We start from the raw sequence: 14375 nt of genomic DNA, 5'->3' as shown, positions 1-14375 counted from the left end.
AGGTTGTCCATTTAGAATCGTCCAACATTAATCACAGTTTGACATTTATGACACTCAAAAATGACACTTACAGCAAGCCAATAATACTCAGGCCTCACTGACATATCAGTATCGGTAGAACTGTGAAGTCAAGGTAACGAGCGGCTCGCTGCTGGTGACCACGCACCGAATGGTTAACTCCTCCAACTCCTTTCCAACTCCAACTCCACTTTCTCCTCCTTCTTCTCCTTATCTTCTCTTCCTCCCTTCCTCCTCATATTTCTCCTTTTTCTCACCTTCCGTTCTTCATCTTTCTTATTCTCCCCATTCTTCCTTCCTCCTCATTCTCCCGTCCTCCTTCTTCCTTCTTATCGTCATTATATCCTTCATCATCATCCTTATCCTCGCCCCCCCCCCCCCCCCCTTCCTCCTCCTTCTCCCCATCCTCATCCCACCCTTCCTCATTTTCCTCACCCCTCCCTTCCCCCTTAACCTCATCATCTTCCCCCTCCACTTCCCTTCTTATTCATATTTTTCTTTCTCCTCATTATCTTCCTTCTCATCCTGGGGGCACGGGTGGCCCAGTCGTCTAAGGCGCCGCGATTCGCTGTCCAGAGTTGCGTCCCTTCGACACGCCAGAAACCTATGATTGTGGGTTCGAATCCCGGTTCAACCCGATTATGTTTCTAGGTTTGTCAGCACCATACCCGTGCTCGTGGGTTTCACCGAAGTGGTAAACGTCTAAGACCTGCATCACTTCGGGCTTTCCTCCCACATTAAGCTGACACGCCGTGATATAACTAATACTGTTAAATAGCGGCGTTAAACCCAACTCACTCACTCACTCACTCCTTCTCATCCTCTTTCTTCTTCTCATCCTCATCATCCTCATCCTCATCCTCATCATCCTCCTCGTCATCTTCTCCTTCTCTCCACCCTCATCAACATCTTCTCCTCATCCTCATCCTCACCATTGTCATCATCATCTTCTTCCCTCTTCTAATTCTCCTCCACATTCTCCTCCTCTTCATCCTCCTTCTCCTCACCATCGTCATCATCATCATCTTCTTCCCTCTCCTAATTCTCCTCCACATTCTCCTCCTCTTCATCCTCCTTCTCCTCACCATCGTCATCATCATCATCTTCTTCCCTCTCCTAATCCTCCTCCACATTCTTCATCCTTCCTTTCCTCATCCTTCTCCTCCTCATCATCATCATCATCATCCTTTTCCACGTCCTCATTTTCCTCATCCTCATCCTCCGTCTCCTCATCCACCTTCTCTACTCCTCATCCTCCTTCTCCTTCTCCTCATCTTTTTCTACCATCCTCATCATCCTTCTCCTCATCCTTCGTCTCCTCGTCATCCTTTTTCCTCATCCTATTTCTCCTCATCCTCCTCGTCATCTTCTCCTTTTCCTCATCCTCATTCTCCACCTTCTCATCATCCTTCTCCTCATCATCTTCATCCTTCTCCTCATCCTCTTCATCCTTCTCCTCATCCTCATCATCCTTCGTCTCCTCGTCATCCTTTTTCCTCATCCTATTTCTCCTCATCCTCCTCGTCATCTTCTCCTTTTCCTCATCCTCATTCTCAACCTTCTCCTCATCCTCCTCTCATCATCCTTCTTTTCATTCTCATCCTCCTTCTCCTCATCTTCCGTCTCCTCATCCTCCATCTCCTTATCCTCCTCATCATCCTTCTCCTCTTCCTAATCCTCATCCTCCGTCTCTTCATCCTCATCATCATCTTCTCCTTCTTCTCCTCATCCTCCTTCTCCTCCTTCTCCTCATCAACCTTCTCCTCATCCTCAACCTCAACCTTATCCTCATCCTTATCCTCATCCCCATCCTCATGCCCATCATCATTTTCTTTCTTATGACCCTTGCCTTCATCCTCCTCCCTCTCCTCATCCCCTTCCTTCTCATCCTTCTCCTACACCTCTCTCTCTCTCTGACACTCTTCCTCCTCTACCGGGGGCACGGATGGCACAGTCGTCTGAGGCGCCACGATTCGCTGTACAGAGTTGCGTCCCTTGGCTACGCCAGAAACTTCTGATTGTGGGTTCGAATCCCGGTTCGCCCCGATTATGTTTCTAGGTTTGTCAGCACCATACCCGTGCTCGTGGGTTTCACCGAAGTGATAAACGTCTTAGACCTGCATCACTTCGGGCTTTCCTCCAACATTAAGCTGACACGCCGTGATATAACTGGAATACTGTTAAAAGCGGCGTTAAACCCAACTCACTCACTCACTCCTCCTCTACCCCTCCTCCTCCTGTTCCTAGAATGATGTGTGTAACAGCACATGTAATTATTAATTTAATATAATCATGATATGGTACTATATTGTAACTCAGGATCAAAAGCAATATTAGACTGCCTTCTAAAAAAACATACAGATTGTTCTGGTAATGCCACAAATAATGTTCTGTATCATTTCAAGTGATGTATATTCCATCAGTTCAAATGTCATGTACATTTATCAAATGAAGTTATTCCATCATTAAATCTTCAAATATACATGTTTCGATGACAAAAAAAAGGAAAACAAACACGCATGCACGCATGCACGCAATCACGCACGCATACGCGCGCGCACACGCATACATAGAATATCAAGGTATTCATTAAATGCGAACAATATACTTTAGCTGCTATGCCTACTTACCCAATGAGTGAGTGAGTTGTGTTTAACGCCGCTTTTAACAGTATTACAGTAATATCACGGCGTGTTAGCTTAATGTGGGAGGAAAGCCCGAAGTCATGCAGGTTTTCGACGTTTACCACTTCGGTGAAACCCACGAGCACGGGTATGGTGCTGACAAACCTAGAAACATAATCGGGTCAAACCCACAGTCATAGGTTTCTGGCGTGCCCAAGGGACGCAACTCTGCACAGAGTATCGCGGCGCTTTAGACGGCTGGGCCACCCGTGCCCCCTCTTACCCATTTGAGAACAATGGACACACATCATCCTCAATTATCCAGGGTATCTTTTTTGTTAAGGTAATTACCCTGGACCCATTCGTATCAAAGCTTTGTTTTGAGTCTAATTCTAATTAAAGTATGCCGCAAATAACGCACACACACGCACACGCACACGCACGCACGCACGCACGCACACACACACATGCACACGCACGCACGCACACACGCACACATACACGCACACACACACATACGCACATACCACCACCAAATAGATTACATGAGCGAGAGAAGGTACATGTTACAAATAACGAACGAAGCCGTGATTACGCACACACGCACGCACGCACGCACGCACGCACGCACGCACACACCAACACTTATCAGATTACATAAGCGAGAGAAGGTACATGTTACAAATAACGAACGAAGCTGTGACTACGCACGCACGCACGCACGCACGCACGCACGCACGCACGCACGCACGCACGCACGCACGCACCAACGCTAATCAGATTACATGAGCGAGAGAAGGTACATGTTACAAATAACGAATGAAGCCGTGGTGGCGAATATGTCTCGAACATATTCCATTGTGGTGGAGGATATATGACACAGTGATACCCCGGGTGCCATGGAGTATACAAATATATATGACATGACCGCGACTTATCAACAGACGCCGGTGTAAAAGTATTCATAGCCCCGCAGTAACAAATTATCCTTGGACAATGGTTCTCAGCTTATAATGTCATGGACATTATTTTTACAGGAACACAAAAACATCCTCTTTCACAAGTCCCATCTTAAAGATGAAGTACGTGTTCAAGTTTGGTTGTTGGTTGATACAAAAAATAATATTTTTTGTGGGGTGTATTATTATTATAAACATATTCGTTCGGATGAATTTATCCGTTTAGGGTCACGGTTGGCCAAGTCGTGTAAGGTGCCGCGATTCGCTGTGCAGTGTTGCGTTCCTTGGGTACGCCAGAAACCTATGATCGTAGAGTACGAATCCCGGTTCGTCAGCACCATACCCGTGCTCGTGGGTTTCACCAAAGTGGTAAACGTCTGAGATCTGCATCACTTTGGGCTTTCCTCACGCATGAAGGCGACATGGCGTGGTACAACTAGATTACTCTTCCCAATGGCGTTAAACCCAACTAAATCACTCCTGTCGTGACAGTTTAACTAAAGTGGTATATAAAGAATTGGGTGTTCTTGAACTTTTCTTAGTAGTATATATGTGCCATATGTGTCCCTGACGTTAAGACCCCTGACGATCGGGGGTAGAATAGGTCTTCACCAACCCATGCTTGCCGTAAAAGGGGCCTGTGCTTGTCGTAAAAGGCGACTAACGGGATCGGTAGGTCAGGCTCGCTGACTTGGTTGATGCATGTCATCGTATCCCAATTTCGTGGATCGATGCTCATGATATTAATCACTAGATTGCCAGGTCCAGACCCGATTATTCACAGACCACCGTCATACAGCTGGAATATTGCTAAGTGCGGCGTCAAACAACAAACCAACCGCAACCCTGATGTTAATGGCGGTGGAGGACCGATGGGATTGCCTAGTGAGTAAAGCGTTTGATCGCCACAACATGTTCCTGGGTTCGATTTCCCAGTAAGCGAACCAACTATAAAGCCCCCCCCCCCCCCCCCCCCCCCCCCGACACCCCCCCCCCCCCCCCCCCCCCGACACACACACACACACACACGAACACGAACACGAACACGAACACACACACACACACACACATGAACACGAACACACACACACACACACACACACACACACACACACACACACACACACACACACACACGAACACGAACACGAACACACACACACACACACACACATGAACACGAACACACACACACACACACACACACACACACACACACACACACACACACGAACACGAACACACACACACACACGCACACATGAACACGAACACACACACATACACACACACACACACACACACGCCGTGATATTGCTTGAATATTGTTAACATTTGTTGCCAATTATACTCAATACCCTCACTAAAGGCGAAGACGTGTCGCACGTGGTACCTATTGGTATGCAGGCAGCTAGTATTCATTGTTTACGTCAATACTAAATGTTATAGTGATGAGATGCATTTCAAGTATAACATGCACGAAGGACGTTCCACAATTTTAACTGCCTAATTATTTGTAAAATAATATCAAATATATAGATTATCTCGCTTGGCCCCTCGCTATCTGTGTTAACGAAGAATAGCGCTATATCATGTTTATGAATTTGACAGCTGTTCCCTGGCATACTTGTATATCATGTGTGTGTGTGTGTGTGCGTGTGCGTGTGTGTGTGTGTGTGTGTGTGTGTGTGTGTGTGTGTGTGTACGTGCGTGCGTGCGTGCGTGCGTGCGTGCGTGCGTGCGCGCGCGCGCGCGTGTGTGTGTGTGTGTGTATGTATGTAAGATTGCAAGTTCTAAATCTATTGTCAGAGGCTGAAACCATGTGTGAGAGTTCTTATTTTACCAAGAGAATTTCAAACCATATGTGAAACTTATAAACCAATAGGCCAATAAGGCCTCAGTGAGTTCTTATTCCCTGTTTCTAAACATACAAACAACTCCGAGCTCAAGTCAATTACAACATTTAAAACATATTGCGCCAAAACTATTTTCTTTCCATATCTATCTTTAAGAGATGTTACCAAACTCTTTATCTACGCATGTTAGTGTGTTATTAATTTAACGCATCAGTGACTTGTGAGCGAGTATGGTTTTACGCCGCATTTAGCAATATTCCAGCAATATCACGGCGGGGGACACCAGAAATGGGCTTCATACATTGTACCTATGTCGGGAATCGAACCCGGGTCTTCGGCGTGACGAGCGAACGCTTTAACCACTGGGCTACCCGACCGCCTCTCATCAGTGACTAGAATGATGTCCGTTGCAATTTCCTGTTTTGACCATATGTTCCCGCGTGGAGCTGACACGCTAACCTTTTGGCTAACACCTCTAAGCATCACAATTTTGTCGTGATTCACAGACACATGCTCGTAATGTCGGAATCGTACAATGGACTCCGCTTTAAGAGGGATTTCTTATCGTTACGGAACGGGTTTTGTCGTAAATATTTTGTTCATATTCGCTGTATTTAAGCAAGCCTATATATGTATATAGGTGGATTTATTCTAGATCAGATATAGGGATTACTACACGAGTGTCTGTCAGATACCATTGATCTTACAACGAGTTGTTTCAAAACGTATCTAACGAGCGAAAGTGAGTGAGTGAGTTGGGTTTAACGCCGCTTTTAAAAGTATTCCAGTTATATCACGGCGTGTCAGCTTAATGTTGGAGGAAAGCCCAAAGTGATGCAGGTCTCAGACGTTTACCTCTTCGGTGAAACCCACGAGCACGGGTATGGTGCTGACAAACCTAGAAACATAATCGGGGCGAACCGGGATTCGAACCCACAATCATAAGTTTATGGCGTGCCCAATGGACGCAACTCTGGACAGCGAATCGCGACTGGGCCATCCGTCTTACGCTTTGTTACAACGAGTTGTAAGATCAGTGGTATCTGACAGGCACGAGTGCAGTAATCTGTTTCTTACACACGTGTTAAACACATATGTTTGATACCAGTTATCTCAAATGGGTTTCTCACCCTTAGGTGTGTAAGACAGTTTTATAGGCGTCATCTCACGAGTACGAATAACTCCCATTGGGGGTTACATATTCTGTGTGGGTGAGTTGGTTTAAACGTCACTTTGAACAGAATTTCAGGTATATCACGGCATGTCAGATTAATTTGTGAGGAAAGCCCGAAGTGAGCCCGTCTCGGACGTTTACCACTTTGGTGAAACTGATGAGTAAGATTATTGTGAGGACAAATCTAGAAACATAATCGGAGCGACTCTGGATTCGAACCCACGATCACAGGCTTGCCCAAAGAACGCCACTCTGCACATTGAATGGCTAGGCCTTATCCCTAGGTCCCCACCTTATCCTTAGAGGAAGCCGACTTGTGTAGCCATTGATAAAACCTACAGGCACAGGAATGGTGCTGAGAAATCAAGAACCATTATCTGGGACTTTCCTTTATAAAATGACCGCCTCCGTGGTCCAGTGGTAGAGCGTCCGCCCGGAGAGCGGAAGGTCCGGGGTTCGATCCCCGACCGCGTCATACCAAAAGGTTGTTACCCTGTCTGGCGCTCGGCATTAAGGGGCTGTTTAAAACAAGGACTGGTCAGCTCGGTCAGTAGCTGTGTTTGAGTGGGGTATTCATGTTAAACTGCAGCATGGTATCTCAGTGAGATAGCACTATAAATCGGCATCAGCCCGGACTAGTACAAGCAGCCACACAAACACACACACATACATGCACGTCGCTATATAAGTTCAATAATCTTTGACGCGACGTTAAACCCCATTTCACCTCACCCTACCTTTATAAAAGGGGTTGATCCAAAATATCAAAATTCTCTCAGTCAATTTTTCTTCATTCAACACTGCAATGAGTGGTCGTCCTATCTTACTTATGTTGAAATTAATGAATTATGCATTTCTTGATTGTTACTCGGCTGGATCAATATAACGTCAATTGAGACGTCACAAACAAACGTCATGATCGACGTGACGTCACAATTAGACTGATTAAAAACGCTCCTAGTCGAATAAAATCTTAATACAAGAAAGTTCAGGTGATGCCCATCCCCTCCAACTGCATCACAAATGCAGGATAAATAACGATTTGCGGAAATTTTCCAAATGTTGTAAAGACAACAATCTGTTACAAAGATCAATATATACAGTTTAAATACTGTCTATATGGTGCAAATCATCGTGTAAGGTGTCAAGATATGTTTGACGCATACTGGTGCCTGTGAATTTCCATCCTCGATTACTTAGCGTATTACGTCTCCATTCCAGTGTGATACATATCCTGGACCTAATCGTCACCTCAACTGTTGATTTTTAATTTAACACGTCCCATTTTAATTCTGGAAACCCAAAATTCCAGAAACTCTACGCTCTTTGCCCAGTCTCGGTTAAAGGTATTTACAAAATTAAACATGCCGTTTTCATGGGAACATACCAAGGAAGAAAAAATTTAAAAAAAAATTGTTTAAAACCTCAATATTTAGACTATGTCGCCCATGGGCCTGCCCATGGGCGAAGTCTGGCCCATGGGTAGGCCCATGGGCAGGCCCATGGGCGAGAATATGTTCCTTTACTTAAAACTCATGTTTTTGATTCGCAAATACATTTAATGTATTCATTCAAGTATCATGACACAATATTTAACTCATTTTAACTTAATTCAACGATTTTATAGCGATATTGAAATATTTCGCCCATGGGCGAGAAAAAGGTTTGGCCAATGGGCGAGAATATGTTCCTGTACTTAAAACTCATGATTTTGTTTCGCAAATACATTAAATGTATTTATTGAAGTATCATGACACAAAATTTAACTCATTTTAACTTAATTCAACGATTTTATAGCGATATTGAAATATTTCGCCCATGGGCGAGAATATGTTCCTGTACTTAAAACTCATGATTTTGTTTCGCAAATACAATAAATGTATTTATTGAAGTATCATGACACAAAATTTAACTCATTTTAACTTAATTCAACTATTTTATAGCGATATTGAAATATTTCGCCCATGGGCGAGAAAAAGGTTTGGCCCATGGGCGAGTATATGTTCCTGTACTTAAAACTCATGATTTTGTTTCGCAAATACATTAAATGTATTTATTGAAGTATCATGACACAAAATTTAACTCATTTTAACTTAATTCAACGATTTATAGCGATATTGAAATATTTCGCCCATGGGCGAGAAAAAGGTTTGGCCCATGGGCAGGCCCATGGGCGAGAATATGTTCCTTTACTTAAAACTCATGTTTTTGTTTCGCGAATACATTAAATGTATTTATTTAAGTATCATGACACAAAATTTAACTCATTTTAACTTATATCAACGATTTTATAACGATATTGAAATATTTCGCCCATGGGCGAGAAAAGGGTTTGGCCCATGGGCGAGAATATTTTCCTTTACTTAAAACTTATGTTTTTGTTTCGTAAATACATGCAGGAGTTCTAACTATTTTCATGGCACATAATGTAACACAATTTTACTCAATTCAGCTATTTTACAGATTTATTGAAATATTTCGCCCATGGGCGAGAAAAGGTTTTGCCTTCGAAATCCTTGATTATTATATCATGCCAGAGTTCTGAAATTCAGTGACAATGCTGTTGAACAGTAGAATCTGATTGACGTATTTTGCAGAACCTGTTTGACACTATGGGTTCCAGGACCACTAACACTCTGAGCTGAAAAGGTTTGGTCCTAACCGCACCCAACATCTTTAATGAACCCGGCCTTATCTCTCAAAACGTTTTGGCAGTTTATCATACGAATTCATGTGCGTGTACAACATTAAATTTTAGTTAGTTTCTATTTTATTTCCCATTTTATGACCCGTTGATACATCACACTGGGCAATTACGTGACAGGTACGCGTGCGCGTATTTTAATGGAAAGAAACTATTCGTCTTTTATTGCATAACGTTTGGCTGAATATCTTACATTCTAACGAAATCTCGAAATAATTATTTAATTACAAGCAGTGTCGAACTGACCAGTAGGAATTATGTTTCAATGCGATTGAGGAAAACGTGAGTGAATATTGTGACACTAAAGCAACTTTTAACTGCATTGTCACTTTTGGTATGAAAATGGTAATAGTTAAGAAAAACGTAACAGCCTTCTTATGATAATTCTCATATTCTCATTAGTACGTTGTGTCTAATTACAGTGTCGGCCTTATTTACAGGTGATTCTACAATACTTGTTGTCGGTCAATTACAATCTGCCACACCACGCGTGAATAAACAGTTATGCAGGTGTTGCTGTGGGCAAATACCTAGCCTGTACATGTATATTTTTGAGGATACATGTATTACATATTTTCGTTGATATGTGGATATATTAAACACCAAGACACAAAAAGTTTATGAAAGATGAATTTGTGCCTTGATATATATATTCAACGCGAACGAAGCTTGTATTTTCTCCGCGATCCTGATGTGTATCATCGTTTAATTGGTCATTCATTAAAAGTATGTTGTGAGGCGATATCAAAGGAGCCGCTCAATATACGCAGTGTCGTCCGTTTCGCGTGAACTACCACCCTACCCTGTCAGTAAGAGTTATGTAATCGGTACACAAATATATTTGGTGCGATGTCAGTGTGGAAGGAGTTTGAATTACGTCCGCCAGTGGCCACAGAAAGTATAGTACCAATCAACAAGGCCAATGCCGTACTAATAACCTAGTGACTCGCGTAACAACGGCTGTCAATATGTCTGCTACATCTACCATACCATCATCCCTGTCACAACTGGCGTATTAACGGCTTATTCAAAATATTAATTGTAGAAATGTCGTTACCAGACTAACGTACGTCGTATTCAGTCCTCAACTGGATGTTACATTCCTGATATCAGTTAACAGCCCTGTTTGTGAAAATATTTACTAGACATAAGATTTAAAGACTAATAAAATCAATTGTAAGACCGCATAGACCATAAAACCGAATAAAATATGTCTTGGTATCATCTCTTGTGTATTAGATGATGGCAATGACCGGAAATATTATAACGTTAGATTAAGAAGGAGAAACATTAAAGTGTTTTACAATACTTGGAAACATGAGCAATAAGATGTAGCAACATAAACATGCATGGAATAGGGAAAAGGGATGAAAACAAATTGAAAAGGATTTTAATATAAAATTATCGAACTAAATAACTTGCCTGAACAGAAAGGGTACCCAAACTTGTTTGACAGTTATTCGTGTGTTGTAGACTGTCGAATGGGACACATGTGTGTACGTAGGGTAGGCATATCTATTGCAAGTTTTAGTACTCATACACTTTCTCTTTTTGTGTTTTGTTTGTTTGTTAGTTGTATAACGCCACACTTAGCAATATTTCAGCTGTATGACGGCGGTCTGTAAATAATCGAGTCTGGACCAGACAATCCAGTGATTGACATCATGTGCATCGATCCACGCAATTGGGATACGATGACATGCATCAACCAAGTCAGCGAGCCTGACCACCCGATCCCGGTAGTCGCTTCTTACGACAAGCGCTGTCGCACTTTTACGCCAAGAATGGTTTGTTGAAGATCTTCACGGGTCTATTGAATGCAGGGATTTGTGTAAAGTCATTCAGACAGCATACAATGCAAACTAAAAATTTATACTCAGTGTCTCCGCAAAGTAATATAGTACGGTACTTAGAGTACATGTGAGATTATACTCAGATTAGGGAGATGTTTTATCCGTATAACGTGTTATTATTCTACCTAACAATGTATTTAATGAAATGAATGCAAAACAAACTCAACGGCTAAAAGGTTTCATTGAAAAAACTACCCGTAGTCTTGACTAATAAAACAACTGCAACCCGACACAGATTAAACGCACTTACAAACACAATCATAATCTGGTTAGTCTGTATCACTCAACGAGGACGCTTACTTTGCCCACAGTATGAAAGTATTGGGCAGTTCAGTAATTAGGAGCCAAAACCAGGCAGGTACGCTGGTCACACTTGACTGGTCTGATTGATGATTAGGTCCTCTGACAATTGTGAGTGAACCACAGCAACCATTTGCTCCTTTTATGGGACCGATTAGTTTTATGACCATGGGCCTCGGCACAAGCGTGGTGTTGGAAGACAAGTTATACATGTACATCCGATATGGTGACTGTTTTTCGCTATTCATATTCTAAATACATTCATAATACCACAACATTTTAGTACTCCTTGAAACTTTACAATCACTTCAATATGTACAATAGATTGAACGAGAACACTTGATATATTGCAGATTATTAAATCATTGTCTCTATTATCAGCCGCTACGTTTGTATCGTTTGCATTGTACAAAGAAATATTTTATCTGTCCTTTTGCAGATTTAGCCTCAGAATGTGCTCATTCGAATTAGGAACGAAAATAATTGCTTATCATGAGTATATATGATACAGTTAAAAGTTACTTGTACACTGTAGACGTATTCACTTTAAAGTCGCATACGACCTTCGCGAGCGAGTTGAATGATCCAGGTTAATTGGAACGAAGTCTAGAGAGGGTTATACAGTTTTGTATTTGGTAATGTGTAGGTTTGTTAAATATAAATTTTTCATTCCTTTTATTTCAATATGTAAAAACATAACTATGCGCTTAAAAACAGAGCTGACTTGATGGGAGATAGCCACCTCAGATTGTCTGTTGGACACGGTTTAACCTTACTGTGTCCTCACCCTGGTTGTTGTTACCGTTGTTATAAGGGATTAAGAGCTACGGCTCATTGCATTTTTGGTTACAGTCTGTATCACTAAAGTGGACATGTGCAGGTGAACTCTGTTCAATTAGTATATGAAATGCCCCAAAATGTGAACTCCAGACAATAATAACCTGAGGGTAAATCCACGTGCGTCTGCCTTTCCCCTCGTTCACCTTCGAAATCCTTGATTATTATATCATGCCAGAGTTCTGAAATTCAGTGACAATGCTGTTGAACAGTAGAATCTGATTGACGTATTGTGCGGAACCTGTTTGACACTATGGGTTCCAGGACCACTAACACTCTGAGCTGAAAATGTTTGGTCCTAACCGCACCCAACATCTACAAGTAATTAACAGTCCCATGCTGAGACCTTTCTCAAAATTCAGACCGGTGGCAGGTTGCCAACAAAGAGAAGAAAATATCGCAACCCCGACACGAGTGTGCTCAGTCAAACAATGAACTTACGACCGGCAGAAAACAACTCCAGTTGAGTATGCCGATGCTGTATCTCAGCCGTGTTGGCCTGAAAATTTAAACATGCTAATTAAATCCAAAATCGTATAATTATTTTTAATAGAAACCGTATCTTAATTTGTTCTTGCACTGCATCATATCGTGTATTTCATCTGTATATGTGTAATGTGTATATGTATCAATGACTACACTTATACCGCATATTCTGCAACAGACTATAATTAATCACCTTATTATTGTCTCTCCATTTACCATGGCTGACTGCACTAATACCCTTTTAACAGTGGACACCGATATCAGTATACATGTAGGCTTTTTGTTCAAAAAGGAATATGCAGGAAATTATATGTAACAATTAACTGTGTACTTATTACATGTTTGAATGTTATCAGTTTTACAGTGATGTAAGCATCTTCTAAAATCTTCTAAAAATATGATAAAATACAAAACTCTCTGCCGTAATTTTTTGTGGAAATCATTCGATCAAGTCAAAAATGACTGCGTGACAAGACGAATCAACTATTTATACCCGATAAAAGAAACTGCCGTATTTTAGGAACAGTGCTATAACAAGACATTTGAAATTTCTAACAAGCAGATACATTAGAGACAGTGACTAGACTACAGGTACGTAATCCGTATCAATCAAAGGTGTAAAAAAACTGAAAATCATATCTGTCGGAGACCTACCAAATTACCAAGTTTTATCATTACTATATTTATTACAATGCAAATACTTTAGTGATACATTTTTTAGAGGAGAGGGCATACACACAAGTATATTGCTTCCGTGTGTGAATGCAGGTTGTACTTGGTATCTCAGTTCTCAGTTTCATACCGGTTGTATAACTGAATTTGTATATGGAACCATGCGTACAGCATGACAATTACTTGCTATTCGTCAGTTTACAACACACATAACACGGTCAAAAATTTTAGGCACCGCTTTTGCGAGTTATGTAGTACAGTAATGTTTTATTAAAATCTATTTCAATTTGTTTTCACCATTTTCCCTATTGACAGTCGTTGTTACGTGCGTCACTAGGTAATTAGTACGGATTGACCTTGTTTATTGTTTCTATACTTTGAGGATTTCTGTGACAACTGACGGACGTAATTCAAACTCCTTCCGCACTGACACCGCATCAAATATATTTGTGTACCGATTACATAACTCTAATGGACAGGGTGGGGTGGTAGTTCACCGGACGACACTGTGTATATTGGGCGGCTCCTTTGATATCTCCTCCAAACATACGTTTATTGAATGATCCCCTTAAACGATAATACACATCTCGATGAATATATCAAGGCACAAATTCATCTTTCATAAACATTTTTTTGTCTTTGTGCTTAATATATCCACATATCAACGAACATTTGTAAAACATGTATCCTAAAAAAAATAAACATTTTCAGGCTAGGTATTTGCCCACAGCAACACCTGCATAACTGTTTATTCACGCGTGGTGTGGTAGATCGTAATTGACCGAGAGCAGGTATTGTAGAATCACCTGTAAATAAGGCCGACACTGTAATTAGATACAACGTACTAATGAGAATTATCATAAGGAGGCTGTTGTTTTTTCTGAACTATTAC

General features: G+C 41.6%; 1 protein-coding gene across 1 annotated transcript; it reads right to left on the bottom strand.

Moving 5' to 3' along the window:
* Positions 1–271: 271 nt before the first annotated feature.
* Positions 272–1546, bottom strand: LOC125374676 (glutamic acid-rich protein-like). Its single transcript, XM_048385889.1, has 4 exons — positions 1303–1546; positions 1150–1260; positions 829–916; positions 272–500 (listed from the first exon to the last, which is right to left on the bottom strand). The coding sequence occupies exons 1-4, from the start codon at positions 1544–1546 to the stop codon at positions 272–274; spliced, it is 672 nt and encodes a 223-aa protein (XP_048241846.1).
* Between the last annotated feature and the right edge of the window lie 12829 nt (positions 1547–14375).

Source organism: Haliotis rufescens, unplaced genomic scaffold, assembly GCF_023055435.1.
Source record: "Haliotis rufescens isolate VD_foot unplaced genomic scaffold, xgHalRufe1.0.p SCAF_10, whole genome shotgun sequence".
Classification (NCBI taxonomy): domain Eukaryota; kingdom Metazoa; phylum Mollusca; class Gastropoda; order Lepetellida; family Haliotidae; genus Haliotis; species Haliotis rufescens.
This window is presented reverse-complemented; position numbering and strand designations above follow the sequence as displayed.